Genomic DNA, 25591 nt, shown 5'->3' on the forward strand with positions numbered 1-25591 from the left:
TCTGTGTTTATGTCATGTATTCCCTTGAGTGTTTTGGCTTGCCTGTCTTTGATTTTAGGAACGGATAATGTTTTATGAACTATCGCCGAGACAATGGGATTTCGTTGCTAGTAATTCTACATGGATCATGAATATGAGTTTATCTGAAGTTAAAAAGAGTTTGACCGATGATCGCACAGCTTTAGATTGACAATTGAAGTGGTTACTTGTCTCTTCAATTTAGCATAGTAGATTTATCCTTTTTCCACTTTAATGTTCTTTTTTTCATGCAAGATCTTGTAATATGCACATAAAAATTTAGCTTAAGGATGTTTGTTAGGGTTATTGTCATTTCGATGGCGTTTGCATAGTATCTTTTTATTACCTTTGTTTGACTATAACCTTTCCAGAAACAAAAAAAAAGGCCAAGTTCCAAGATGGAACATACATGGTTGCATTTATCAGAGGTAACATTTGTTCATGGTTTATGCGACCCGAAATTTGTATACATTGTTTGGCTGAAATATCTTTAGAACCAGAGGTTTAGGTATGCATATGATCGAGCTGAACCATTCAGAAACCTTGAAGTTTCTCCGTATCTCAATTTGCATGCTTCTCTAGTTGGCAGTCTCAGGTTTTCTTTCTTGAGACCTCAGTAGGTCGGAGAACTATTAGCTAGCCTAGAATATTATCCGATCTCTATGACCTTCATTTCCTTTTCTTTAGGAAAGGTGGTGGAGGTATCTGATTCTTTTCCTTCTACCTTGTCTTTTGGTTCTGGATTCTGTTTTTGGATCCATGGTGGGTAGCATGAAGGTTAAAATGATCAAATACCAAGTTTGAATATACAACAATGGATTTTCCAATTCCATCTCTAGAAGACCTCATATTTTTGTGCCAAGCGTATCGGCGACGACGACAACTAATTTCCTTGTTTCGATATACTAGTGTCTATTAGGGTGTGCATCTCTGTCACAGATATTTCTCCTGTTTACTGTAAAAGTTCTTTTATCATAAACTTACTTCTTGAAGGAAGAAAAGACATCATTTTCTGCATTGCTTGCACTGTACTTCTCAAGTATGTGTTTACTGTCCAGTGAAACTATAGGTAATGCCTACTGCTTGGTGCCAGTGATGATCTTAGCCTGGATGCATCAACTTACCTCATCATGTTGGAATCTCTTGCTCCATGAACATTCAAGATTTCCATGTGTTAGAGGGTGAAACATTTTTGTTTTCTGTGTTTTCGGGGTAAGATATTGATAAGTCAATATTTGATAGTTATCGGTGTTGATTATGAATTTTATATAAGGTAGATTATGCTGTTGTTTTATAAAGCTAAATCGATAGGTTATATTTAATTTGAGGCAGGCAATTGAGATATTGTGATTATTTACAACAGTGATGCATGAATCGGATGTTGATTACTGTCTTGGAAATTACGATCGACTGTTTGTTCCCATCGTTGGAGGGATATTGTATTGAGCCTTCTAATCGTACTTGATGGCTCATCACAAACCCAAGCCATGGCAAGAGTCGTGCTTGGTGTCCTCCCTGTAATCCTTGACGTGTGAATCATGGGATGAAGCTTCTTCTTCTTCTTCGTGTAGGGTTTCTGCTTGCAGAGATGACCGGTTCAAGCGGGCGGGCTAACCCGAGTCCGAGATGGATCAGGTTTATCCCGATCCGATACCAGCAGTGGGATCCGCTAGCCCTGCAGGCCACGTGGGGGAGAGCAGGGCCCCGCCAGCTGTCCGTCACGTGGGAGCGCCGAGGTCGGCGGGCTCCGCTTTCCTGTGCGGCCCACTGGGCTCAGTCCGAGCCGAGACCAGGTGGACAGAGGATAATGGCAAAGTTGTGATTGGCCACACTGCTCGTCTACCGTGCCATTTCTCTCCGTCTTCTACCTGCACGTAAATAGTCGACCCAAAGAAGCTTTGTTTCTGGTTGCTGCCACTGTCATCTGCGCCATCGGATTCCAACACACCACCACTTTTGATCACCATATAATTCCCCTCTTTGGGGTATTTCTTCGAACAGTATATGGAAGAGACCAAACCGAGCATTGCAGTCTTTGTTAGGTGGTGGTGGTGGTGGTCGGAGTAAGCCGGAAGCAATACGCTCATAAGCAAGATCACGAGGAAGATTAAGATCCAATCCATCAAATCTCTTTGTCAATTTAGATACATATGACCTAAATATTAGCTGAAGATGACATTTCTTTTCCTTTGTCCTAAATAAGTACAGTTTTTTTGCCTTTATGACATCTTAATTCAACAATTATTGTTATTATTATCATTGGAAAGTTGGGCTTTGGCGCGGCGTCCCTTTCTTAAACCCCCTCTGTGTATCTTCGCTTCGATCGGGATTTGGCGAGTCGATCGAGCTCCATTGCGACCCGGAAGAGCTCCCAATCGTGGATTCCCGGAAGAACCCTAGCGCCATTTTGCTTTCCGCCGCCTATCGAGCCTTGCCAGCGACGTCTCCTCCGTCCCCGCTTGCCCTCGCTTGGTCTGCAAGCCCCAGATCCGGAGTTAGGTACGGGAGTTGCGCTCTGTACCCCTTTGTCTGTCCCCACGCCGCACACTCTTTATGTCCCTGTCTCCTTCAGTGCGGGCGCGTGTGTCAGTTCTTGTGGTCATTCTTGAAAGCCAGTTGGATCGGCGTGAGGAATCTGGAGCAGCTGGGGCCTTTCGGGCAAGATGATCGGGTTTTGACGTCAGGACTGGCGTCGCCTCTGTTGCGTGCGTTAATCGTCTTGTGGTATGGTTGTTCTTTTTCGTTAATTAGTTGGTTATTTTGTTGATTTTTTTTTTACAAGATTCGCATTTGGTGCTTTGCTAGTGAAAAGGTTGGATCTTTGATGGAGAATCTGAACAGTCAAGTCTATAGGAGATTGAATTGGGGGTTCTGTTCTTTCACTGGATCTGATTGTCTAGGTAGATTGTGAAACCGTTCTTAGATCCGAGTCGTTGGTTGTGAAAGCGTCGTTGTTTTGCATTCTCCTTCTGTAGATGTGTAAATTTTGGAGTTTTTTGAATGGTTCTTCTTGTTCTTTAGGTTGATTTTTGAAGGTATGTTTCCGTATATTTTAGCTTCAGATTCTTTGGCTTGTTCGAAGATTTGTTCCTATTTTAGATGGATCTGTTGGGAATTTAGTTCAAATTTCAAGTTATGTAGACAAACTACTGTTCAAGAGACAAAGGAAAGAGAATGCTGATCCCATTCTTGTTGAATTCCTTTTTTCCTAAAAGTAAATGGGGTTCATGGTCTTGGACGTGCAATGCAGGGAGGCAATTGGAGAGGAAAGGTGATGTTTTAGCTGATAATTAGCTGATTCGGGAACAATGTCGAGGATTCCCAAGTGGAAAATCGAAAAGACAAAAGTGAAAGTTGTTTTCCGCCTTCAGTTTCATGCAACACATGTAAGTTCTTCCTTTTTTTGTGGCTTTTAACTTGTTATTATTTATGTGAATTGCTGGATGGTCACATAAATTTTTATTGGTCATTCAATCTCATGCTTTTGAAGGTGCTCATTTGTCCACATGATGATACTTTTTCATTGTCTTTATCCTTTATTTTTCGCTACTCGTTCTGTTTTGCACTCATCTTTCTTTGTTGATTCTTTCCTTGAGTGATGCTTTCTTAAGTTTTATCCGGGAAAGCTCCTTGTACACATTCCTTGGAAATGTGTCCTTTAGCCCCAAATATAAGGTACATAAAAGAAATATCTCTACTTGTTGCAGATTCCACAAGGATGGGACAAGTTATTTGTGTCCTTTATCCCCATTGACACAGGCAAAGCAACTGCAAAGACAAACAAAATGAATGTTAGGAATGGGAACTGCAAGTGGCCAGATCCAATCTATGAAACTACAAGACTTCTCCAAGATACAAGGACCAAAAAATATGATGAGAAGCACTATAAGCTTGTGGTAGCAATGGTATTAAATTCAATTTTTTGTTTGCTACTGTATACATCTTAGATAACCATTGAGACAATGAAAAAGTGCTCATTTGACAGATCATGTATGAGGTATTCAACTGTGATTGACTCACTTGTCTTTTGGAAATATAATGTTCTCAGGGGTCTTCCAGATCAAGCTTACTTGGGGATGTTACTATCAACCTTGCTGGTTTTGCTGATGCTCTGAAGCCTTCATCTATCTCGTTGCCTCTTGCTAATTGTGATTTTAGCACAACTTTACATGTGAGCTTCTTTATTTATATATCCAGTCTTCTTAACATAGTTTTGTTGTTAGTTGCAAAAGTTTTTTCTAGTTTTCTGGACTGTTTTCATTGACAAATTTAAGCCAAGGATGAGTCGACTCTTCAGTCCTTTGTGAATTAGTGGCTGTTTGCGGAAAGGCAAATGGTCATACTGAGGGATGATGTTGGTCTTTAACACACTTTTGCTATGTATGAAGACAACTGTAATTTCTGGGAAGATTTTGTTAGCTTATACAAAGTTTTTGCAGTTTCTGATGATGGTCCTTGGGAGGACATTTGGGATTTAGAACTGATTAATTTTCTTGTCATCCATTCCAAAACAGGCAGAAGTGCATTTTTTAGATGATACAGTACCAGATAAATGTTTAATATGGACCTAGGAGGCATTAGTCTTAAGGAAATAGCTATAAAGGTTCATTTGGACATTGTTGAGATTTATATAATTATATATCAGTTCCCTCAGTACAGATGTTTAAATCCGAGACAAAAATGATAATGCATACCTCGACCAGTTAAGTCCTTATCCGAAGAAGCATTACAAAATAAATTCCACTAGAAAATCTAAAGCTTAGAAGTTTTATGTCATTTCATCTACCCACTAACTAAACCCATAAAGACAGCATAGTAACCGTACAGCCAAAGATTAACAGTCTAAAATCCATGTAAATATGGAAGTATGAAGTAGTCTACTCTTGAATTTACTCTCCATCAAGGTGACAAAGGATATTAAACCTCAATATTCGTTTATTGCGTTTATATTCTTTCTCTTCGTAATACTTTTCTGTCTATTCCAGGTCACAGTGCAGCTTCTTACATCCAAAACTGGCTTCAGGTGCTGCTTCGTTAGAAACATTTGCTTATATTGTTAGCAATACCCATTGTTCTCATCCACCACTCTCACATGTTACAACATTATATCAGAGAATTTGAGCAGCAAAGGGAACTGAGTGTAAAGGGTGTCCAGACGATATCCAGCCACAAAAATGATCCCACTGAAGTTGAAGCTGAAGCTGCTTCATCAGAGATAGCTAATGAACTTGAAGAGGTCTGTTTGAATATTTTGATTATTTCCTCTGCAATGTCTACTTGCATGGATTTTTGTGACCTCCAGTCCTCAATAGTCATGATAGAAATTTTGCAAGATTATTGAAATGGTTCCCTTGGTGAAAATGAAACATGATTACAGAATTTAAACGATTGAAGCTTCTGTGCATTAAAAATTAGATTTCATGATTAATGTTTTTAATGTATTCACATGAAAGGCTGTCTAGGTCTCTAATTGTTTAGTGGCCATTAAGAAGCAATATTTACTGTAACCCCATTGAGTATTTTATTTAAAACTGGAAAATATGCTTAGAATGGTGGTATTGCAAAACCATCCGTAGATAACCTAGATTCAGTTATTTACCAACTGTGCCAAGATTAATTATTTATGATAAATGGAAAAAACCAGTTGTTCATTCAATTATCCTATCCTTTGCATGAACTGCCTTTACTTGACCATAGGCATCAACCTTCAGATTGATCCTGTCTCATAGTCTGAGTTACAAACCACAGTATGAATACTCCCTTTTTGAGGATTTGGCCCACATGATTTTGTGGTTGGATTGTGACAACCCCAGTATAATAACAGTAGAATAGTACTGATCAGGTCATCAATGGAAATTGTTGTGATGATATGAATTGTTAAGCTTCAGCCTAATATGTAACTACATATCCCACTTATGTTACCAACATTCTGCCTTTGGCATTATTTTTTTTAACTTTAACCTTCTTTTTTGTGTTGATTTATCCATCATGAAGTCCTGAGTTAAAGAAACCAAGAAACGCAATAAGAAGATAAATTTTTCTTTTTTACAACCCAATATTTGCTTTCATGTCATAATGTTCTTCATATGTTTTTGTTCTTTAGATAGAAGAGATCATTTAGTTTCTCTAAAAAGCTCTCTATTCATGTGTCCTTGATAATTTGACAGAAATCTTATTAAATGGTAGCAAGTGTCTTAAGACTTAAGAGTACTTGATTTCAAGGATAATCGACATGATTATTTCCGTCCAAGGTTTTGCTTTAGTAACGTTTGCAGTAAGTTGTCCAAGAGTTTCTGTTTCTTTGTTAATATCTAAAAATTACAGCAGATTGTTTGGTTGTGGTTGATGCAGTCACTGAATGTTTGCTATTGTGAATAGGCAAATGCAAGAGTCAGGTACAAGGAAGATCATATGGGGCTTCTTTTGCTTGAACAAGTGGAAGAGTCAAATGAAGAATATGAAGACTCTACTGGTGGAGCTGATGGCTCATCATTTACCTCTGAAATTTTACATGCTGAAAAGAATGATCTTCCAATAATTCATGGAAAGGATAACTTCAAAAGTATGGTATGTGGTGATCTACCCATCAGTCATATTCCTATACATGCAAAAGAAGACCCAAATGGCAGTCAGCGTTTTACCCAGGGGAGGAATGATTGGACACATGGATGGAGCTCAAAGTATTCTGTTGAGAATGATCTTGCTACAGCTTATGAAGAGAACAATAGACTCAGAGTAAGATTGGAGGTAGCAGAGTCAGCATTTTTACAGCTTAAGTTGGAAGCAAAGTCATTGCAGCGAATTACAGATGAATTAGGGGCAGAAACTCAATGCTTGTCCGAGCAGCTACTCTCTGAACTTGCCTCAGGAGAACAACTGAATAGAGAAGTATCCATGTTAAAATCTGAGTGTTCAAAGTTAAAAGATGATCTTGAAGCCCTAAAATCTGCTAAAGTAATGCAGAGAAGTCCTGACCAGAGAACTCATAATCCTTTGGTGTTGAACCATGGCTTGGAAAATGATTCAGTTGATAGTAAGCTTCAGGATGATGTTATTGCTGCAGAGACCCACTATATGTACCATGATTTGCGGGAAAAATGGCTCGAGAATCTTCTGCTTATTGAGAGCAGAGTCCGAGAAATTCAAAATAAGGCTCGCGTTAGATACCATGGAAGTGATTTTGATTTTCTGGGCCCTGATTTTGAGCTTCTCGGATGTCTTATTGGTGACCTTAAGGAAGATATTATCCAAGTAAAGGGCCTTGGAAGATCTTACAGGGATAATAGTTTTTTAGAAAACACAGTTTATCGCATGAGTGATTCTCATAAAGTATATCATGAACATGACACTCTTAAGAAAAGTCTTGAAGCTTCAAGCTTGAGGGAGGACAAATTGTTTGATCTCTTACCAAAACTAGAGGAGTTGACAACTGAAAAAGAAAGTCTCACCAAAAAGATCGACCAGATGCAATACTACTACGAGTCTTTGATACTGGAACTGGAGGAAAGCCAGAAGCAAACAGTAAAGGAACTGGAAAATCTTAGAAATGAACACTCCTCTTGTCTCTATTCAGTATCTGTTCTCAAAAGCCAGATAGAAAAAATGCACCAAGAGATGAATGAACAGTTTATAACTTTTGCTGAAGATAGGAGCAGCTTAGAATCTCAAAATAAGGAACTTGAGAAAAGGGCTATTGCATCTGAAACTGCATTAAAAAGGGTTCGCTGGAACTATTCCATAGCAGTTGATCGATTACAGAAGGACCTTGAATTACTCTCTTTCCAAGTTTTGTCTATGTACGAGACAAATGAAAATCTTGCAAAGCAAGCATTTGCAGATGCTTATCAGCAGTACCATGAAGAATGTCCAGAAGAAGTCAGGTCATATACTGATAAGGATGGGATGTTGACTTTGTTTGACCAGGAGCAGTACCAGTCAGACCTTACGAGGATTCAGACAGAAGATAGACACTATGGAACTATTCACAAATGGTCTCCATTGGATAATGGTATATCGACATCTGTTTCTTGCAAAACAAGTGGTGCAATCTCTAAGGTGGGTATACCCATTCATGTAGAGCTGCAAGCTGGGGATGAGGCAGATATAGAAGGGTTTAATTCAGATGAGACTGAGCAGCTGGCTTTACACCATACTCAGGTAAAGGACAAACTTACTGCTGACTTATCCTCAGGGATCCATGAAGCTGAACTTTCGGAAATGCATATGCTAAACATGGATTTGAAAGTTTTCTTAGAGGTTTTACTGGGGACATTGTATGATGTAGATGATGGGGTTCGGCTTACGAAGGACAAAATGCTTGAAATTACACAGCAACTACATCAGACTACAGAGCAAAAAGAAAGCCTCATGCTTAAGTTGCATAAAGCATTGGATGATGCTGGGGTTTTGAAGGATGATAGAACTAAATGCATCTCTAGATGTGAAGATTTAGAACTGAAGAACCAAGTTCTAGAAGCAAAGCTCGAAGACATCTCCTATGAAAGTACTATCCTTAGTGTAAAGGTCACAGAATATGAGAGGATGCTTGTGAAATTCAAAGTTTATGAAAAAGAATATAAGGCTTGCACTGAAGAAATGGACAGTGTCAAAAATCTTCTAAAATTGGAAATCCTACAAAAAAATTGTCTCGAGATTGAAAAGAGCTCAATAATTGAAGAATTTAAAGCATTGAAGGAACAATTTGATAGGAAATCTTCTGAAAATGAGGAAATGCAGACTTGTATTGCTTGTCTTCAAGAGAAGTTGGGGTATCTTCACACTTGTATGAGTTCCTGCAATGAGCAAATAAGTTGTTCTGCTCTGGATGGCATATCTGTATTACAGGAATTGGATGATGGAAACTATATGCCTGTTATTATGAATCTGGAACAGTTCCAGCAAGAAGCAACAAAGAAAATACTTCACTTACTTAAAAAGAACAGGGATATTGAGGAACAAAGAGATATTGCTCAGTGCTTACAAAAAAAGACAGAATTAGAATATATTAATATGAAGCAGAAACTTGAATCTGACTTACATGAGATTACTGAAAAGCTAGAAATGTCCAATGCATTAGTTGAGAAGCTTCAAGTGGAACTGCAAAATGCTTTGGAGAAGCTTAAACTCAGTTCAGAAGCTGAAGAGAAGAAGAAATTGAAAAATAGTGAATTGTCTTCAAAACTCACATTTTTAGAAACTGAACTGCAGGAAGCTATTGACGAGAACAAGGATCTAGTTAATCAGTTATTTGTACTTTCGGGTGTCAAGGAGGAACTTGAGAAAACTCAAATCAGTCTTATGAATTGCATGCAAGAGAAGAAGTCTTTGTTGATATCTATAGAGTCTGGAAATGAGATTTCCACCCAAATGGGGAATGAGCTCCACGGTCTAAAAGAAAATTTGTGTTGCGCCCATAGAGATTTGCAGATAGAAAAAAAATTGAGAGACGAACTTGATGCTGCAGTTTCAAGCCTTTCAACACAACTGAAAGAAAGAGATAGGGAGTTGTTTTCTTTTCATGAACAAAAAACCGAAGTTTCTCATTTGCAGGAAATCATTGTGGATTTAGAAAAAGCAAACACTGGATTTCAGCATGTTGTGTTGAAGAATGAAGAAAGTCAAATAAGACTGAACCATGAGAATTTATCCCTACGCATGCAAGTCATGGATATGGGAAATCAATTGGCATCAGTTCTTGAGAATTCAATAGCTGCTGAGATCAAACTTACTTATATGAGAAGTCATTTCTGTGACATTGTGCAGGAGTCATTTGCACAACTTAAGATACTAGAGAAAGAGCTCGAGGAGATGAACTTAAAACATGGAAATGTTGTTACATTGCTGAACACTCATTATTGCAGTGAAGCACAATTAATTGAGGAAAATGCAAGATTATCAGTAGCTCTTCAATCATTACAATCTGAATATGACATTGTTTTTCAGGAGAAAGAAGACATCATTGATTACACAAACAAACAAAATGCATTATGCACAGAGTATGAAGATATGAAGGTTAGAGAAGCTGACAGTAAACTTCAAAAACAGAAGTATGAAAATGAGATTTGTCAGCTGAAAAACATGCTGATCAGTTTTGAAGAAGAGGTGTGGAACTTAAGGTCATCTAAGGATGCATTAGAGGTCACATATATAGTTCTCCAGTCCACATTGAATGAACAACAAACAAAAGTATCATTGCTTGAGGAACGTGATCAGGAGTTGAAGATCTTACAAGAGCATCACAATGAGTTTCGATATAAACTCTCAGAACAGATTTTGAAGACAGAAGAATATAAGAACCTTTCCATTCATCTAAGAGAACTCAAGGATAAAGCAGAAGTCGAGTGTCTTCAAGCTCGTGAAAAGAAGGAGAATGAGAGATCATCCCAGGACTCCCTGAGAATTGCTTTCATCAAAGAGCAACATGAGTCCAAGATCCAAGAGCTGAAAAATCAGCTATATGTCTCCAAGAAGTATGCAGAAGAAATGTTATTTAAATTGCAGAATGCTCTTGATGAAGTTGAGAGCAGAAAGAAAACTGAGGTTTCTCTGGCAAAAAAAATTGAAGAGTTGTCGGCAAAAATCTCAAATTTGGAGTCTGAGCTGGAGACGGTTATGACTGATAGAAGAGAACTAGCCAAAGCTTATGATAGAATAAAGAATGAGTTGGAGTGCACTTTATTGGGCCTTGACTATTGCAATGAAGCAAAGCTAAAGCTCGAAGATTCCTTGAAGGAATGCAATGAAGAAAGAACGAAAGCAAGAATAGAACTCGACTTAGTCAAGAGGCTGTTTGATAATATGGCTTCACATGAAGCCCTAAATTCAGAAGGTAATCATGACTCTGGTTTTCTAACAACAACTTCCATTGAGCAAATGTTGCAAGATAGCAGCTTTGGGTTTTCAACTATCTTCCAAGAGATGCCAAATGACAGAGGTACTAGTTTGGGAATAGATGCACCAGCTGGAGTTGTTGACAATTCTTTGAAGAATATAGATGTTGATCTCTTGAAAACACGGGGCAAGCTGAGCTCTTGTGAAGATCTTGAAGATATTATGTCAACTTCTGCCAGTGAGAGCTCACTTTCATGTCCAGTACCAAGCTCACAAGCTTTTAAGGTATTAACTTTATCTATTTCATATTTTTGTAGTTCTATTGTACGTATTAGCAAGGTGGCACAGAGTATACAAGCGTCATCCTGCTCCATGCCATTCCTCTAGTGAATAGAGCTCATTCTTCTAAAGCTGCCAAAATTTCATGAGATCTCTATAGTAAGTCTTCAACTGAAGTTTGAAGAAAATAGTACTAATTTGCATTCAGGAGAGTTCACTTGTTCTTCTCACTTCTCCCAGTTCCTTGATTTTTTGTTACATTAGCACTAGATTACAAATTTTCTTTTGCCAAATTTTCTTTCATGCACTTAGATCACGAAAGTGCTGTAAGTTTTGGTATCTTGTAATAAATTTTGGCAGGATATTGAAGGTGCACTTGAACGAGCCACCTCATTTGCAGATAATACAACAGATGTCACTGGTATTGAAGCTAACTTAAAAGAGCAGCAGAGATTGAAGTCAGGCATGGACATGCTACAAAAAGAGGTAGTTACACAATATTTAGCAGAAATTATAACTTTCAACAATTTTTCAATAAATACAAAAAGGATGTTGAATTCAAGAAATCACAAGTGTAGTCAACTACTTTGCATTGACATAATTTGAATTAGACTATTATAGCATGGTATATCAGGAAATATGTCTGTCGATCTTGTATTGTTGAGAAACAATCTTTCATCTGAACATCGACTTTTTCAAGGATGTACATGCGTAAATTTGAAGATTAACTAGTTTTCTACAAAGAAGTTCTGAATATGGCCTTTCTGTGTCTGCATTATTCTTATGGCATTCTCATGTGGTTGGTCTTAATGAGATCTTTGAACAGACTCTTATCTGTAGATCAATTCTTATATTGCAAACTGTACTTTAACCTGTGAACAGAAACACTTCATTTCATGTATTACTCGTTGTGGAATGTGCAGCTAAAACGATGAAAAATAGGTAAGTAAATAAAGGCCTGAGCATTTTAATAATGGCTGATTAACACAAATCTGTATATACCCTTAAATTTGAGGGTAGTTATTGTGGAATGATAGGGTCACAAACCTTGTCGCGTAGCATAATTGCAGTGTAGTTAACATTGCGAAGTTTGTGGAAACTCGAGGAAGAATATAGTTGATAACAAAAGATGAATCTTTGATCTGCTGAGGCATCGAGGGAAAAGATTTTTGAGAAGCTTTATTCATACAAAAAATATTCAAGTAAGGAAAAAAGATGTGGAGCTCACTGATATTGTGGGTATGTTTATCATCTTTCAAAATGGGCTGAGTACCGCTGGGGCCGTACTGGTGTAAAAGGGCACATAATGAATGTATTTGGTGATAATAACCATAGCCACCTTGATTTTGAAGGAAATTAAGCCCAACAGTGATTTAGGGTCGACATGCAGTGGGAATGAAGAATTAGGCATATTTTTTATTTCTGCATTGTTGTTTCTGCAAAACATCAAATTGCAGCAGGCTAATGCTGTGTCTTACATTTTCAACCTTTGCAGTTGCTGAAACTAAGAAATGAAAATTTGTCATCACTGATTCCATTAGAAGATCATCTGGGTGTACCATCCCTTCGGGGTTTAGAAAGAGATTTGTCACAACTTGATATGGTATGTATCGTGTGTCAAGCCAAGAAAAGCTATTCGTACATTTGTGCCTCTTGTTTTAATAACTATTTCTCAACTTCCATTGGTTAGGCAAATGAGCAACTGAGAAGCATTTTCCCTTTGTTCAATGAACTTCCTGGAAGTAGCAATGCATTGGAAAGAGTACTTGCACTGGAACTTGAACTTGCAGAAGCATTGCAGACAAAGAAGAAAGCCGATCTTCATTTCCAAAGGTACATTTATTTGCTTTTGATTAATCATTAGGTTTTTATCTTCACTTCTAGTTCCATTACATCGTCCGGACTCCTGACCTTTTTCTCACTTTTAAAATGTCCCTATCTAGTGGTATCATCGAACAAACATAATATACAGCCAATGACCTACCAGATTTGCCTATTAAGTACTCGATGCATGGTGTTGGTAAAAACTGTTAGCGTCCATCATAACCGACGACTTACGTAGCATCCTTTTGGTTCGTTTGATGAATCCTAGGATTGCACCTATATTGTGATTGTTGTCGCCCAAATCCTAGGATTTCATGTATATTGTGATTGTTGTCTCATTTCAACGTAGACATCTTCAAGTGTTGTCTCCGGTCTTCATCAAAGCTGAAAAGTATGTTACTAAACCTTGATGAAGGGGCTGTGCCTGACAAATTTACTCCACCAACCTGTCATGCCAGGATCAGAGACGGAGTCGATAAACAGAATATAGTCGCCAAGTTGAATGTAACTTTTCTCTTGAATGAAAGTATACATTCAGACTGTTCACCTTTTTCTTTTGGTTGATGCACAGCTCGTTCCTGAAACAACATAATGATGAAGAAGCAGTGTTCCAGAGCTTCAGGGACATTAATGAATTGATAAAAGAGATGCTCGAGTTGAAGAGCAGGAATGCTGCCACCGAGACCGAGCTCAAAGAGATGCAGGGTCGATACTCTCTGCTCAGTCTGCAGTTTGCGGAGGTAGAGGGAGAGAGACAAAAGCTTTTAATGACAGCCAAAAGCAGAGTGCCTAAGAGCTCATAGTCCACGTCAGTCACATGTCGCCGTGATGGTGTCGTGTCAATGGTGGCGTAGGATCCACAATCAGAGGTTATTGCCAATTTTAGGCGTGGGAAATGCCTTCAACAGCACATACTCTGCATATTCACAGGGAGGTTAGCAGAGTGGTGACAGAGCAGGTCAACGATAACATGCGAAGATGCTTACGCTTGGGATTGAGCATTCAAGGGAAATGGTCGTGATGGGTGTATGTAAATAGATACTCTGTATCTTAATGCAGCATGTATTAAATGTGTGTTCCATGTAAATCGTCATGTTTAATATCAGATATACACATTCTTCATCAATCTCGGAACCAAATTAATGTCCCCGAGATTAGTTTTTGCTCCGACTGTGTGCTCTTATTCTCCGAGTCGAGTCAAACAAATAGAAGATGAAACGAACAGCTCAATAGAGTGCTGTGCATGAGAAATAATATAGATTTTAAATATATAAATTGCAGCTTCGTTTTCAAGTTGGGGATGTAGCTCAAACGGTAGAGCGCTCGCTTTGCATGCGAGAGGTACGGGGTTCGATACTCCGCATCTCCAATTTTTGTTATTTTTTGCACGAAATTTATTGGCCGCAGGAGGAATAGAAGCGGGGCGGGTTGGCGATCGAGCGACGCCTCCGCCTTCTGCAGCTCGTCCAGTAAGGCTTGGAGATGAGAAGGGGAAGACGAGCGAGCGGGCGGAGGGTGGTGGGTGATGTTGGCCTCCACCGCATTGCCGCCCACTTCCATACAGCCATTTCTTCTCTCCTCATTCTCCTCATGGCTTACGCAGAAGAAGGCCAGCATCGTCGCTCATCACCTCCCTCTCTCAGGCGCTCCCACCTCCGCGCCAAACACGGCGACGACCACCGGGACCGCGGCCAAGTACGATAAGGTAGCGGTAGCCCAGCTTCGCACGCTTCAAGTTCACCGACCGAAGGAAGTCGACCGCGCTTAGATCGAGAAGGCCGGCGAACCCGCGTTCCATGATCTCCGTCGACAGGAGGAGGCTCTCCTCTGCTGCTATCTTCTCCGAGGCCCGCTTGTCTTGAGAACCACGTGTTTTCTGGGTGCGTACTGTACCAGCGCAGTTGGAGCTGCCATGAATCCCCTCTCCGCCCCCCACCTCCCCCCCCCCCCCAACCACCCCCTCTCCTGCATGCTGACTCGATTAACGCACAAAGGTTGAATTCAAAATGAGCGTGTAAAGCGTGCATGTCTTTCTCTTCTCCCTCTTTTCTTTGTCGTCAAACCTTAGTACTTCTGTGATGTTGAGGTTATGCTTCCTCCTACTGAAATTTCTTTTGATTCTTCAATTTTGTGTTATATATATATATATATATATATATATAATGAACTGGGCAATGAAATCTAGTGGTTCCCATCCCCAAAGGAAAATCCAAACAAGAGGAGTAATAATGGAGTGGAATGGATGAGAAGCAAAGCAACGTTGACAAGCAAACAAAATAACTATCTCATGCAATCCATCTTCTTCTTCTTTTTCTTCTTGTTCGAGGGGTTCGAGCAATTCATTTCAATTTAATAGCCGATGTGATTCGATCAATTTAAAGAATTATATGATAATTATAGAATGGTCCACCTAAGAATTATATAACGGTCAATCTTCCTAAAAGTATTTTTTTAATGATGCAAATTTCTTATTTGATGTTTTTATTTTCTTTTAATATCTTTTTTTTTTTTGCTTTTAATAAAATAGTTTCTACCCACATTCCATGGATGGATCTATAGGCACTAGTCTAAACGAGAGTTAATTATATATTATCCTTCGTAATTAGATCTCTTTAGTATTTGGATCCTAGATCTAAAAAATTTACATTAGAATTCCTATAATTATAAAAGAAAAATATCTAATCCCATTTAACTTAACGTTTTTTGTTTTATTAACAAAAACATAAAAACGATAGACAAAAAGATAATTTCAATATTATGATTATGTTTTCGATGATAATGAACAACGATGCCGCTACCGATGTAGATGCAAAGCGACGAAAGGATCACTCGATATCTACATCCATATTAACGCAGATGCATATACAAAATGATGAAAGGATCGTCGATCATTACTATTGATGTCAATGTAGACGTAGAGTATTGATATCTATGTTATCCTCGTCCTCCCTTTTCATCAACAACCACTTGTGACTCCTAGTAGCATCGTCGATCATTACTATTGAAAACATAACTGAAATTTTCATGCTTCTGTTGGTAAATTCTTTTATATGGTCTGATTCATTTCACGAGTTGAAGTTACTAAATATGTAAGTTTGATCAATACACCCTACGTAGTGATCCCGTGGACAGAAATTATTAGAAAAATATTTAGGATCTGAGATGAAAATAAGAGAAAAAAAAAGAGGAGGAATTTCTCATGAAAATATAACTCGTGCATCCGAGAAGAAGAAGAGTCCAACTTCCAATGTTATTGGACGGTTACTTTGGACTGACGTCACCATCAAACGCGGGGCGGAAGGCAGGTCCTACAAGTATTACTGTCTGCAATCTGCGCCTCCACCCCGCCCTCCGCGGCCTCGCTGGTCCACGCGGTTGCCTCCCTCCCGCATGCGTCTCTTAAATACTCCACCTCTCGAGCGAAGGAGTAGAGCACCCGAGCATGAAGCCCAGTGACGGTAAGGCGGCGCAGGAGGAGGGCAAGTACTTGGGGGTGCGGAAGCGGCGGTGGGGGAAATGGGTTTCGGAGATCCGGCTGCCGCGGAGCCGGGAGAGGATCTGGCTCGGCTCCTACGACGCCCCCGAGAAGGCGGCCCGGGCCTTCGACGCTGCCGCCTTCTTCCTCCGCGGCCCCGCCGCCCGCCTCAACTTCCCCCACCATCTCCCCCCCGACGCTCACACCGCGGCGCTTTCCCTCGACCAGATCCAGGCCGCGGCCGCGCGGCACGCCAATGAGCCGCCAGCGGAGCCCTCGGTTGCTGCGTCGGCGTCGGGGGCGACGGAGAACCATGGGCTCGATGAGTCCATCATCAGTTTCATGGCCATGGATAGTAGCGCGGACTTCCCTTCGCTCTACGAGGATTTCTTCTTTGGGTTTTCCGCGGAGGCCGAGCCACCGCCGCAAGAGCATGATGTCGTCGGCGTCGACCGACACGACTGGAATGAGGCGTTTGATGAATTCCCTTCTCTCTGGAGCTTCTGACTCTGAGGAGGAAGATGAAGAAGCGGCTCGGCAACACTTATTTTTTTATACTGTTGCCGTATATACATGTATCGATTACTGGTAGAGATTATTACTTCTCTCGATCCTTTTCCCTTCAGCTGGAATCCATACACTCCCTTCTCTCTCATATCTCCTTCCATCGGCACACGATCAATAATACTTCATGCTGCCGTGCTGTGTCTGCAAACCACATGTTCGATACATAACCACACGCTGCCGCTTCATCACTATTGGTCACAAGATGTGGGCAAGACTGCCTTCGCTTGCAGACAGGCATGCAAACCTGTCTTAATTCTTGAATGGAAGTGATGCAGATTGATGTGGAACGGACTCGGACCTGGATGCCACAATGGGTTCGATTACTGAGACATATATAAGGAGTGGTCAATATACTATTATTCCAAATGTCTGTATAAGGTCTAATTGGTGGACTATTTGTTCTACTGTTTACCAAAGAAAGCTTAGGGTGTGTTCATAATGCGGGCTCCATGGTAGCAGTAACTCATTGACATAGCATAACCTGACAACCAAAGATACAAAATGACCATAAATTTAAAGACTGAATCAAATCACAGTTTCATTACACAAGGATTAGATATTGTCTTTCTGAATAAACTCGCATGTACCTCGCTCTCGGTTCACGTACTGTCACCTCGGTCGTTCTGCCGTGGAAGACAGAGGGAAAGCCACCCTCTGTGGGCTTTGCTGCTGGGGTTGTTGGTCGGTACCGATCCTTGGCTCTTGCGACAAATTAGTGGTCGCGATAGGGTTTGTGTTGGAACCGTCGACGTCCTCCTCTGTTTCTTCAACCTGAGGAGGATGCTTTCTTGGTATCAGTAGCTGGTAATTGGGGCTGATCAGAGTGTCCTGCTCTGGTGGCAAGGGTATGCTCCCGGGAGGTGCGATTGACTTGGGCAGGGGGGTCTTGTTTCTGCTCCTTGCCAGTTCAAGCAACACCTGAAAATGCAAAGTCATAGCACATAAGGCAGGAACTATGCCCTAAAATTCGAGGAAACACGAGTGTGATTCAATGGTTTCTTATTTGTGCTTCAACCTATAACAGCAATCATGACCCTAACAACACACTGCGAATATTTCACGAATCGTCGCATCCTATTGCAAACTTCAGGGAAGAGATTTTGATCTTACATGCATTTTGCCTTCGCAACCATCAGAAAAGTAATAAAAGTGGTAGTCAGAATTCCAAATACACAAAAAAATAACCCTACTTTGAAATGGAATAATGACTCGTCTGGTAAGAACTACATCCAGATGTCACTACGATATAGATAGCTATTTTTGTCCTTCAAGATATAACTTTGCATTTAAGATTGAGAAAATTTTCATGAATTAGTTGGGCAGATAGAGAAGCATTGAGTTTCTGGAAGGATCCACCAGAGGAGAACATTACTAGTGTGACTCTTCATGAAAAGATAAAAAGATTCAAAAGGGACAATTGGGAAAGTGATCGTAATGATAATAGCTATTCTTGAAGTCTAAGATTGCTAAAAATCGTATTATCCGCAGATGCTAAAAGCTTTCTGATTGCTAAAAATTACATTCTCTGCAGATGCTAAGTCTAAGTTGGAAAATGTATTCTAACTTCTAGAATTGTTGAATGTTAATACCTGCATGAACATATACCCCATACAAGATGCACAAAGGGATAAGTTTAGTTGCTTGTATGACTGATGAACCTTATATACATTGGATTGAGGTCCAGGGTCATTATAAATGGTATCTAATCACCATTTGCCTCTGGCCTATTTTGCATCTCAATGAAGCAAGGTCAAACAAAGACAAAGCATAGAGGCTGGTGGAAGCTCCTGGTAGGTTCATATTCAGTGACATACTAGATCTGCATTACAAAGATCTCATTTATCTTAGGACTCGAAAATCCGAAATACCAAATACCAAATACCAAAGCTTTGATCATCTCTTTAGACAAGATTTCAAATCACACGTTGGACGTATCCAATTACAGCGACACCTAAAATGTGATAACGTAGAATTATTTAAAATGTGCTGAACTCCTCTTTCAGTTAATCTGCACCTCATTTTTAAAGGTTTCATTTTGAGAATGTTGGAGTTAGAACTTGACAGAGATAGTTCGGGGTACCAACGTGCAGTTTTTTTAATCTACTTTATATATGATGCATGTTCTTTAACAAGAAGAAGTGGATGTTCATCAACCAAGGAAACCTGATTGAGGAGATGCAAACATAGTTGATGACATAGAAACCTTTCTCTGATCAACTAATTTCAACGTGAGAAGGATGTCTCCGAGCTAAATCGCTGCTTGCGTATTAAAGTTACTATCTTGAATCAATTTACTCATGAAAACAAGAAGAGAAACCTTAAAAGGAACAACTAAGATAGGCCAGACCATCCGACACCAGAAGCTGAAACATCTAACACGACGATGGCTTCGAATTAGCCAGAAAATGTTCCAATTACCGAAAGAGCGAAGAATCGAGCTGGAATCGTGATGTGGCCTGGGGTTACGGTTAGGGTTAGGTGTTCTGAGAGGAGGAAGGAAGGACGTACCTCGCGGGGCGGTGGCTGGGAGAAGGAGAAGTTGACCTTCGACTGGATGGCGAGGCGGACGTCGTCGGGGTCAATGGCGGTCTTGGAGGCGTGGTCGGAGTAGATCTGGGCGTCGGAGAGCACGTCCACCACGTAGCGGTAGGCGAGCTCCAGGAACTGGTGCACCACCCGCGGCTCGTAATCCCCATCCCCCAGTCCCATCGATCGGAGAAGCTCCTTCACAACCCGCGCATCCCGTGGCTCCGCCGCCGCCTCCACCTCCACCTCCTCTCTCCCGCCGCCTCCGCCGTCTCTTTCCATCTCTTTCACCTCTTCCGAACTTCCGATCACAATATTAACATAACGCTTAGAAAAAGCGACTGTTACTTTGAAACGGCCATTACAACCTGCAATCGGCGTTATAATTCGACGACGTGTCGGTTACAAAGACCATTAGTTCGTAACAGTTTTATTCTTGGGTACCGTGATAATGTTAGACGCCATAAGAACTTAATGAGACATGAGATAGAATCCAGCAAAAGAAAAAAGGCAAGTTAGATGTCCTCGAGACTTAAGTTAGATGAGTCATCAGCAAAGTCCTGATTACATTTCATCACCCTCATCTGTTTCACCAAATAAATCTGAGTCTTTTGTAAACCTCAATTCGACAATAGGGGAGGGGATGGATGATAAGATGACAGTTGTGATTCAGATAAGGAAATTAAATTAGAACCGGAGGACAGCTGACCAATGCTTAAGAACAGAAAATTGAGATCCAAAATCGGTTCAAATCTTTAATTCAGCGGTCTCCAGTGGAGTGCATGCAATACAAGAGTTATAGCCGTAGCAAACCCATTGTTGCATGATCTACATGCACAAGTAAAAGGGTTTGGCCCTTTTTATCTACACATTTACCAGTAGGAATTTTTTCATTGTGCTGCTACAGAGCATCTTGATCTAAACTTTGGACATCTCCATTTCATCCAGAATCGAACCTGTCAATCCAATTATTCTGACTTGAGAATTTGAGTGGCCCTTGAGGAATTGCTCTGTGACCTGCAGTGCAACAATCAATTCTGTTTGATAATTATTTGCATGTAAAATTTATTAATCATTATCTTTTCATTCTCAGAACTTTATGAGAATGAAAAGATAATGGTAGTGGATGTGTGACTTCAAGAATACTACCTAGTAGGGCAAACAACTAAAAAGTGCTAAATAGGTCTTCATGTTTAGGATTTCAGGAATCGGTCACCTATGGCTGGTTATTGGTATCAGAAATATTTCCAGATACAAATTATTTCCTAAGTGATTTCTACTAGAAGTTAAATTCAAATCAACATAATTTCAATTATGCTTGCAGGACGAGAAATAAAATTGTAGCTCTGAAAATTATCAGTTTCTGGCATTCCATGATCCAGTAATGCTACTTTGTATGAAGGAAACATGGAAACCAACACATAGATGCATCTAATAACCAAGCAACACATGGTGGGACTTGGAAGACACTAAGCAAGAGCAGATACTATCATGAGAACCAATGGAAACTAACACAGATGCATCTAATAACCAAGCAACACATGGTGGGATTTGGAAGACATTAAGCATGAGCAGATACTATCATGAGAACCAACGGAAACTAACACATAGATGCATCTAATAACCAAGCAACACATGGTGGGATTTGGAAGACACTAAGCATGAGCAGATACTATCGTGAGAACCCGAATATTGTGCACCTCCTCAAGACAGGTTGTGTTGCCTAATGGATAATGGTTCCAAAACAACATATTACCTGGGTGCAACCAAAGAGTTTGAGGATACTAATATTGTGCGCCTCCCTAAAGACAGGTTGCGTTGCCTAATTGAAAATGGTTCCAAAACAACATATTACCTGTGAGCAACCAAAGAGTTTGAGGATACTTAGATGGGAACAATTATCAACAATAAAGCCAAGTGCCTCATCGGTCAACCGGCGGCAAAAGGAGAGATCCAAATTTTGCAAATTTGAATGGCACCCGTGAGCAACTGCAATAGCAGTCTGATGTTCAACCTGTTGTACCGATTAAAAGCAAAAATCAACAGAACCTGAATCAGAGGAAAGGCAATTCCATGAAGAAATGAATATAGTCTTAATAAGATCAGATGCTCAGATATACCTTTGCAATGCTGTTGAGTGAAAGTTCAATTAATGAACCTCCAGATGCTTCCAAGAAAGCAGCAATAGCTTCATCACTGAATTTGGAACTAAAATTAGGTTACGAAGTGCAATATTAAACACACTGGAGCTCCACACTTTGCATGCAGAAACATATGAATAACTACATAACTAAGAAGCAAGATCAGAGCGGTTATGCAAACTTCTAATACAATTATGGAAAGTAGAGGAAGAAAGACAGAATTTAGATTACACTATCTACAGAATTGAAATACCGAGGAAAAAATTGTTACTTTCAAATAAGCATTCTTATGGCAAAATAAGATATAAAACAAGTGAAGACGAATTTTTGGATAAAGAGGATGCCAAAGGCAAGATATGATGTACCAACATCAAATAAATGTCACTTTATAGATGTCTTCAAATGATCAACAAACTAACATGGCCAAGAAAGAGAAAATATATTATTATAATGAAACAATAAAAATAGAATATTATATTTTCAAAAATATGCAGATTAAAAATCTGGTATCTTCGGTTTGATGAGAGAAGGAAGACAGAATTGGCGGGCATCCTAGCCAATGGGACTTGTGTCTCAATCCAAATAAAAAGAAATACATTGTATTGTGTGTTGACCACTGAGTAATGAATGGATTAATGAGTCTTCTGAACCACTCCCTATAACCGGGTAATTTACCATATACCAGAATAGTGACACGCTCCAAATTGAGAATTCGGTTTTCTCAGACTATGGCAAATACTTTCTGATGAAAGAATTTTGAGACATTTTCACAATGAACCCATAAAGACTGGCTGAAAATGCAAAGATATGGAATTCTACCTAATTAAGTAGAAACAATTAATCTAAGCTTACTTTACCATGAAACTGCAAAACCAGCAAAATAAAATTATGATGATGACAACTTAAAGAGTAATATAACAACCAGGAAGCAACCCAACAAACATATTTGTGAGCCAAGCTTTTTAGTTATATTTAAAATACCATAAGTAGCATAGAGTCAAAGAACAGATCCGAATACCGACATTATAAATCATTTCATGCCTTCCAAGTTCATAGTAGAATGACACATTAACTACAGAAATTTTTTGAATGGACAACAGCATCTACTGGTTCAACTAAATGCCTAATTTTTTCTCACTTGACAATGAAGACAAGTATAAGAAAATATAGCTACTAGGACTCTGTTTGCCTTTTGATCATGCATCCACGGATGTAGCCCTGTGGTCCATTTGAATGTCATATCTTCAAAAGAGAGAGAGAGAGAGAGAGAGAGAGAGAGAGAGAGAGCATTGAGCACTGCCTACAAATTATCTGATAGTTACATTGTTTTGGTTGACTACTACATTTCATAAATAATGCATTAAAAGCATTCTGTCATAAATCTAAAAGGATATAGCTACCAAAAGTCACTTCACATTTTACCAAATATATATAGTTATAATGGAAACTATTATCTATGTTTAAAGAGTTTGAACCTCGAATAGTTTAATCAGTAAAAGAGGACAAGCAAACTAAAGATAATTAGTCAGATTCAGACAGAGCACATAGATCAAAACATCTTCCTATGATCAGTGAACCAGTTCTTTCTGCTGAGGAATATAATTCTTCGTAATCACTAAATAGGCAATCAATTTCCACAAATTAAACTTTTTAAAGCTAATGCCATCCAAGAAAAGGTTAAACAAGAAATAACTCAGCAACCTGAACAGGTTCTGGCGAAGTTTGAGAGTTGTCATTGATCTACAACCATTAGCAAGATACTTCAATGCAAGATCATTCAACTGATTTAGCCTCTGAAGATCCAGGAGACGTAAATTAGGACAATTTGCCCCAATGGCTCTCACAGATTTAGTAGTAAGTTTCCTGCATGCAGAGAAAAGAAGCGCATCCCAAAAGTTCAGGCATGGTAGATTCATGTTTTCTAAAAACTTGTTTAGAAATAAAAAAATATAAGTCATGAACTTGTTTATCCCTTTTTCTCTTTCTATGGTTATTATTGGGGGTTATCAATAAGTGTCACATGTTCACATCGATGATAAATAAAACATCAAAATTTTCTCCCTCGAAGCAAATGCAATCTACATGCACTGAGTCCAGGACATATTAATGCCAGAAGCCATTTCAGAATGCACAGGACATACATCATATGGCCTAGTAAGATGACTTACTGACAATCAGCAACGACGAGCTCCCTCATGTTGTAGCCACATGCATGCATCAGTCTCGAGATAAAAGTGTCACAGACAGTTGATGCACCTGCAACTGAGAGCACTTTGAGATGTTCCATACTCTCCAATGCTGGCAGAATCTGCATCACATCAATCTTCTGGCAGTTGTCTATGTACAATTCTGTTAAGTTTAGCTTTTCAGCTAAACTTATGATCCCACAAGAAGTGATAAGGGAACACTTGCCCAGATTAATAGACTTCAAGCAAGGTGCAGAAGAAGCGAGGACACTTAGCACATTGTCCGTAAGACGATATGCACCCTTCAGAGATAGTGTCACAAGTGATGGAAAACTATATTGTGATTTAGCAAATATAGTCTGCAGCACATAATCAGGCATACATCTCCCACTTAGGTCAAGCTGCACCAGCTGGATTGGCAAGAAGAAAAATACAGAATTATGTTTAAGCATCCAAGTATTGCCAGAAGATAAAGAGAATGCACAACGACAAGCACATATTAGTTATTACAAAACCAATTCTGATTTAGCTCTTCTCATTCAGCATATACAAACTGAAATTAGCAGGTGATTTCTAGCACACAAATTAATGCATATTACAGAAAGATTAGCCCGTAGCAAGAGATGCTTATGAGGAATTAGATTTCCAACAACTATATACTAGGGTTTTCAGTAAGCGAAAAACAGAAAAAGAGTAAATCTAAACTTGTCAAGACTGATGGTGATGAACATAAATTTGAAATCGGATTAAGTCAGTAGAAAATTAGGTACCCTCAAGTGATCGATGTTGCAGCTGGTGAACGCATCTTGAATCACATCCTCCGACGCCCAGGAACAATCGGTCAAGTGTATTTCTGTGGTAGATCCATTCAAATAAGTTCTAAGTATACGGCTGTTCATCTTGCGGTTGCTGCAGAGCAGAGATACGATTTTGTGCTTCAAGTCGTCGGGGATTCCTTCAAGCGACTCAATTTCTTCACCGTGCTTCACCAGGGACATCAAACAAAGATGCAGCAGTGGAGGAGCGCGCCGCAACCTCTGTCGACTCGAAGGCGTCCACCGGAGAACATCTCCTGCGGGATTGCTCTTTCTCCATTCGACTCGCTTCTTTATTGTCGCCATCGCGGCAGAAAATGGTCTCGTCGATTCTGCCTCATCGGCCTCAGCTTCCCAATTCGGATCGTCAAGTTCGTCCTTTCTGACTTCGACTCTGTATCGCGCAAAAGCTGGCGCCCTCAGACGAGCTACCTCCCTGTGTAGGTCTGCGCGATACGGCCGCCACCGTCGCTCATGGTGCCAGTTCCTCAGATCCATGGGTCTTCCTTCTTCTCCTGTTTCCCCATCCATACCGCCGATTTCTTGAACCGAACGCGACCCTAGATCTCGACCACGCTACCGATCGAGCGGAAGAGACGGAGATATCAAGCACGGACGGAACTTGTCGGGCGCAAACGAGGGTGGCGAAAGGGGGACGACACCGTAGTGGAGCAGTTAGGAAAGAAGTAATAAAACGAAAGGAAAAAAGAGCAAGAACACCTCATAAGTCACGATTCAGTCACACGTGGCTCGAATCAAGTCACGCGTGCGACGCATTCGCCTCTCGGGTGCTTCCCCTCGGGTCATGATTTCCGTAGCGACACGAGACGCCACGGGCGTAGCTCACCTGTCTTGTCCCAATCAGAAAACACGGCGTGAGCTATTACACTACCCGACACGTCCCAACGCATCAAGCGTGTACTGCCTGTC

The 25591-nt window shown here is 40.0% G+C and overlaps 4 protein-coding genes and 1 non-coding gene across 9 annotated transcripts; 3 read left to right on the forward strand and 2 right to left on the reverse strand.

Moving 5' to 3' along the window:
- Positions 1–1932: 1932 nt before the first annotated feature.
- Positions 1933–14098, forward strand: LOC135625327 (uncharacterized). 3 transcript variants are annotated; one of them, XM_065129995.1, is made up of 12 exons: positions 1933–2517; positions 2591–2742; positions 3269–3404; positions 3726–3923; positions 4067–4189; positions 5004–5041; positions 5131–5254; positions 6397–11133; positions 11488–11613; positions 12623–12730; positions 12818–12960; positions 13523–14098. In XM_065129995.1, the coding sequence occupies exons 3-12, from the start codon at positions 3327–3329 to the stop codon at positions 13752–13754; spliced, it is 5907 nt and encodes a 1968-aa protein (XP_064986067.1). In that variant the 5' UTR covers positions 1933–2517; positions 2591–2742; positions 3269–3326; the 3' UTR covers positions 13755–14098. The 3 variants fall into 3 exon arrangements, with proteins under 3 accessions (XP_064986067.1, XP_064986068.1, XP_064986069.1); XM_065129996.1 differs by having other exon boundaries at positions 2635–2742; XM_065129997.1 differs by lacking the exons at positions 1933–2517; positions 2591–2742 and adding an exon at positions 2804–2918.
- A 149-nt stretch (positions 14099–14247) lies between these two features.
- Positions 14248–14320, forward strand: TRNAA-UGC (transfer RNA alanine (anticodon UGC)). Its single transcript has one exon. It is a non-coding gene; the product is annotated as a tRNA-Ala (tRNA).
- Positions 14321–16086: 1766 nt separating this feature from the next.
- LOC135625329 (transcription initiation factor TFIID subunit 9-like) lies at positions 16087–19849 on the reverse strand. Of its 2 annotated transcripts, XR_010492021.1 has the most exons (4): positions 19502–19849; positions 17581–17911; positions 17406–17474; positions 16087–17291 (listed from the first exon to the last, which is right to left on the reverse strand). XR_010492021.1 is itself a non-coding variant. In XM_065130002.1 (3 exons), exons 1-2 carry the CDS (start codon positions 19799–19801, stop codon positions 17603–17605), a joined length of 609 nt encoding a protein of 202 aa, XP_064986074.1. In that variant the 5' UTR covers positions 19802–19849; the 3' UTR covers positions 16087–17474; positions 17581–17602. The 2 variants fall into 2 exon arrangements, 1 of the variants encoding a protein (XP_064986074.1); XM_065130002.1 differs by having other exon boundaries at positions 16087–17474.
- LOC135625330 (ethylene-responsive transcription factor ERF018-like) lies at positions 16394–17051 on the forward strand. Its single transcript, XM_065130003.1, has one exon. The coding sequence runs from the start codon at positions 16394–16396 to the stop codon at positions 16931–16933; it is 540 nt and encodes a 179-aa protein (XP_064986075.1). The 3' UTR covers positions 16934–17051.
- Positions 19850–20248: 399 nt separating the features above from the next.
- Positions 20249–25355, reverse strand: LOC135625328 (uncharacterized). 2 transcript variants are annotated; one of them, XM_065130000.1, is made up of 6 exons: positions 24617–25354; positions 23829–24256; positions 23362–23523; positions 21640–21715; positions 21375–21533; positions 20249–20536 (listed from the first exon to the last, which is right to left on the reverse strand). In XM_065130000.1, the coding sequence occupies exons 1-6, from the start codon at positions 25190–25192 to the stop codon at positions 20438–20440; spliced, it is 1500 nt and encodes a 499-aa protein (XP_064986072.1). In that variant the 5' UTR covers positions 25193–25354; the 3' UTR covers positions 20249–20437. The 2 variants fall into 2 exon arrangements, with proteins under 2 accessions (XP_064986072.1, XP_064986073.1); XM_065130001.1 differs by having other exon boundaries at positions 20424–20556; positions 24617–25355.
- Between the last annotated feature and the right edge of the window lie 236 nt (positions 25356–25591).

Source organism: Musa acuminata, chromosome BXJ2-10 (assembly GCF_036884655.1).
Source record: "Musa acuminata AAA Group cultivar baxijiao chromosome BXJ2-10, Cavendish_Baxijiao_AAA, whole genome shotgun sequence".
Taxonomy (NCBI): Eukaryota; Viridiplantae; Streptophyta; class Magnoliopsida; order Zingiberales; family Musaceae; genus Musa; species Musa acuminata.

Excerpts from the sequence above, each read along its gene's own strand:
- LOC135625327 (XM_065129995.1), top strand. The coding sequence starts at position 3,327 with ATGTCGAGGATTCCCAAGTGGAAAATCGAAAAGACAAAAGTGAAAGTT. Across the intron at positions 5,255-6,396 it reads TAGCTAATGAACTTGAAGAG|GCAAATGCAAGAGTCAGGTA; the intron begins GTCTGTTTGAAT and ends TATTGTGAATAG. Across the intron at positions 11,134-11,487 it reads CAAGCTCACAAGCTTTTAAG|GATATTGAAGGTGCACTTGA; the intron begins GTATTAACTTTA and ends AAATTTTGGCAG.
- LOC135625330 (XM_065130003.1), top strand. The coding sequence starts at position 16,394 with ATGAAGCCCAGTGACGGTAAGGCGGCGCAGGAGGAGGGCAAGTACTTG.
- LOC135625329 (XM_065130002.1), bottom strand. The coding sequence starts at position 19,801 with ATGGAAAGAGACGGCGGAGGCGGCGGGAGAGAGGAGGTGGAGGTGGAG. Across the intron at positions 17,912-19,501 it reads CCCAGCCACCGCCCCGCGAG|GTGTTGCTTGAACTGGCAAG; the intron begins GTACGTCCTTCC and ends TTGCATTTTCAG.
- LOC135625328 (XM_065130000.1), bottom strand. The coding sequence starts at position 25,192 with ATGGATGGGGAAACAGGAGAAGAAGGAAGACCCATGGATCTGAGGAAC. Across the intron at positions 21,534-21,639 it reads CACTCAACAGCATTGCAAAG|GTTGAACATCAGACTGCTAT; the intron begins GTATATCTGAGC and ends TCGGTACAACAG. Across the intron at positions 20,537-21,374 it reads AACTCTTTGGTTGCTCACAG|GTCACAGAGCAATTCCTCAA; the intron begins GTAATATGTTGT and ends GTTGCACTGCAG.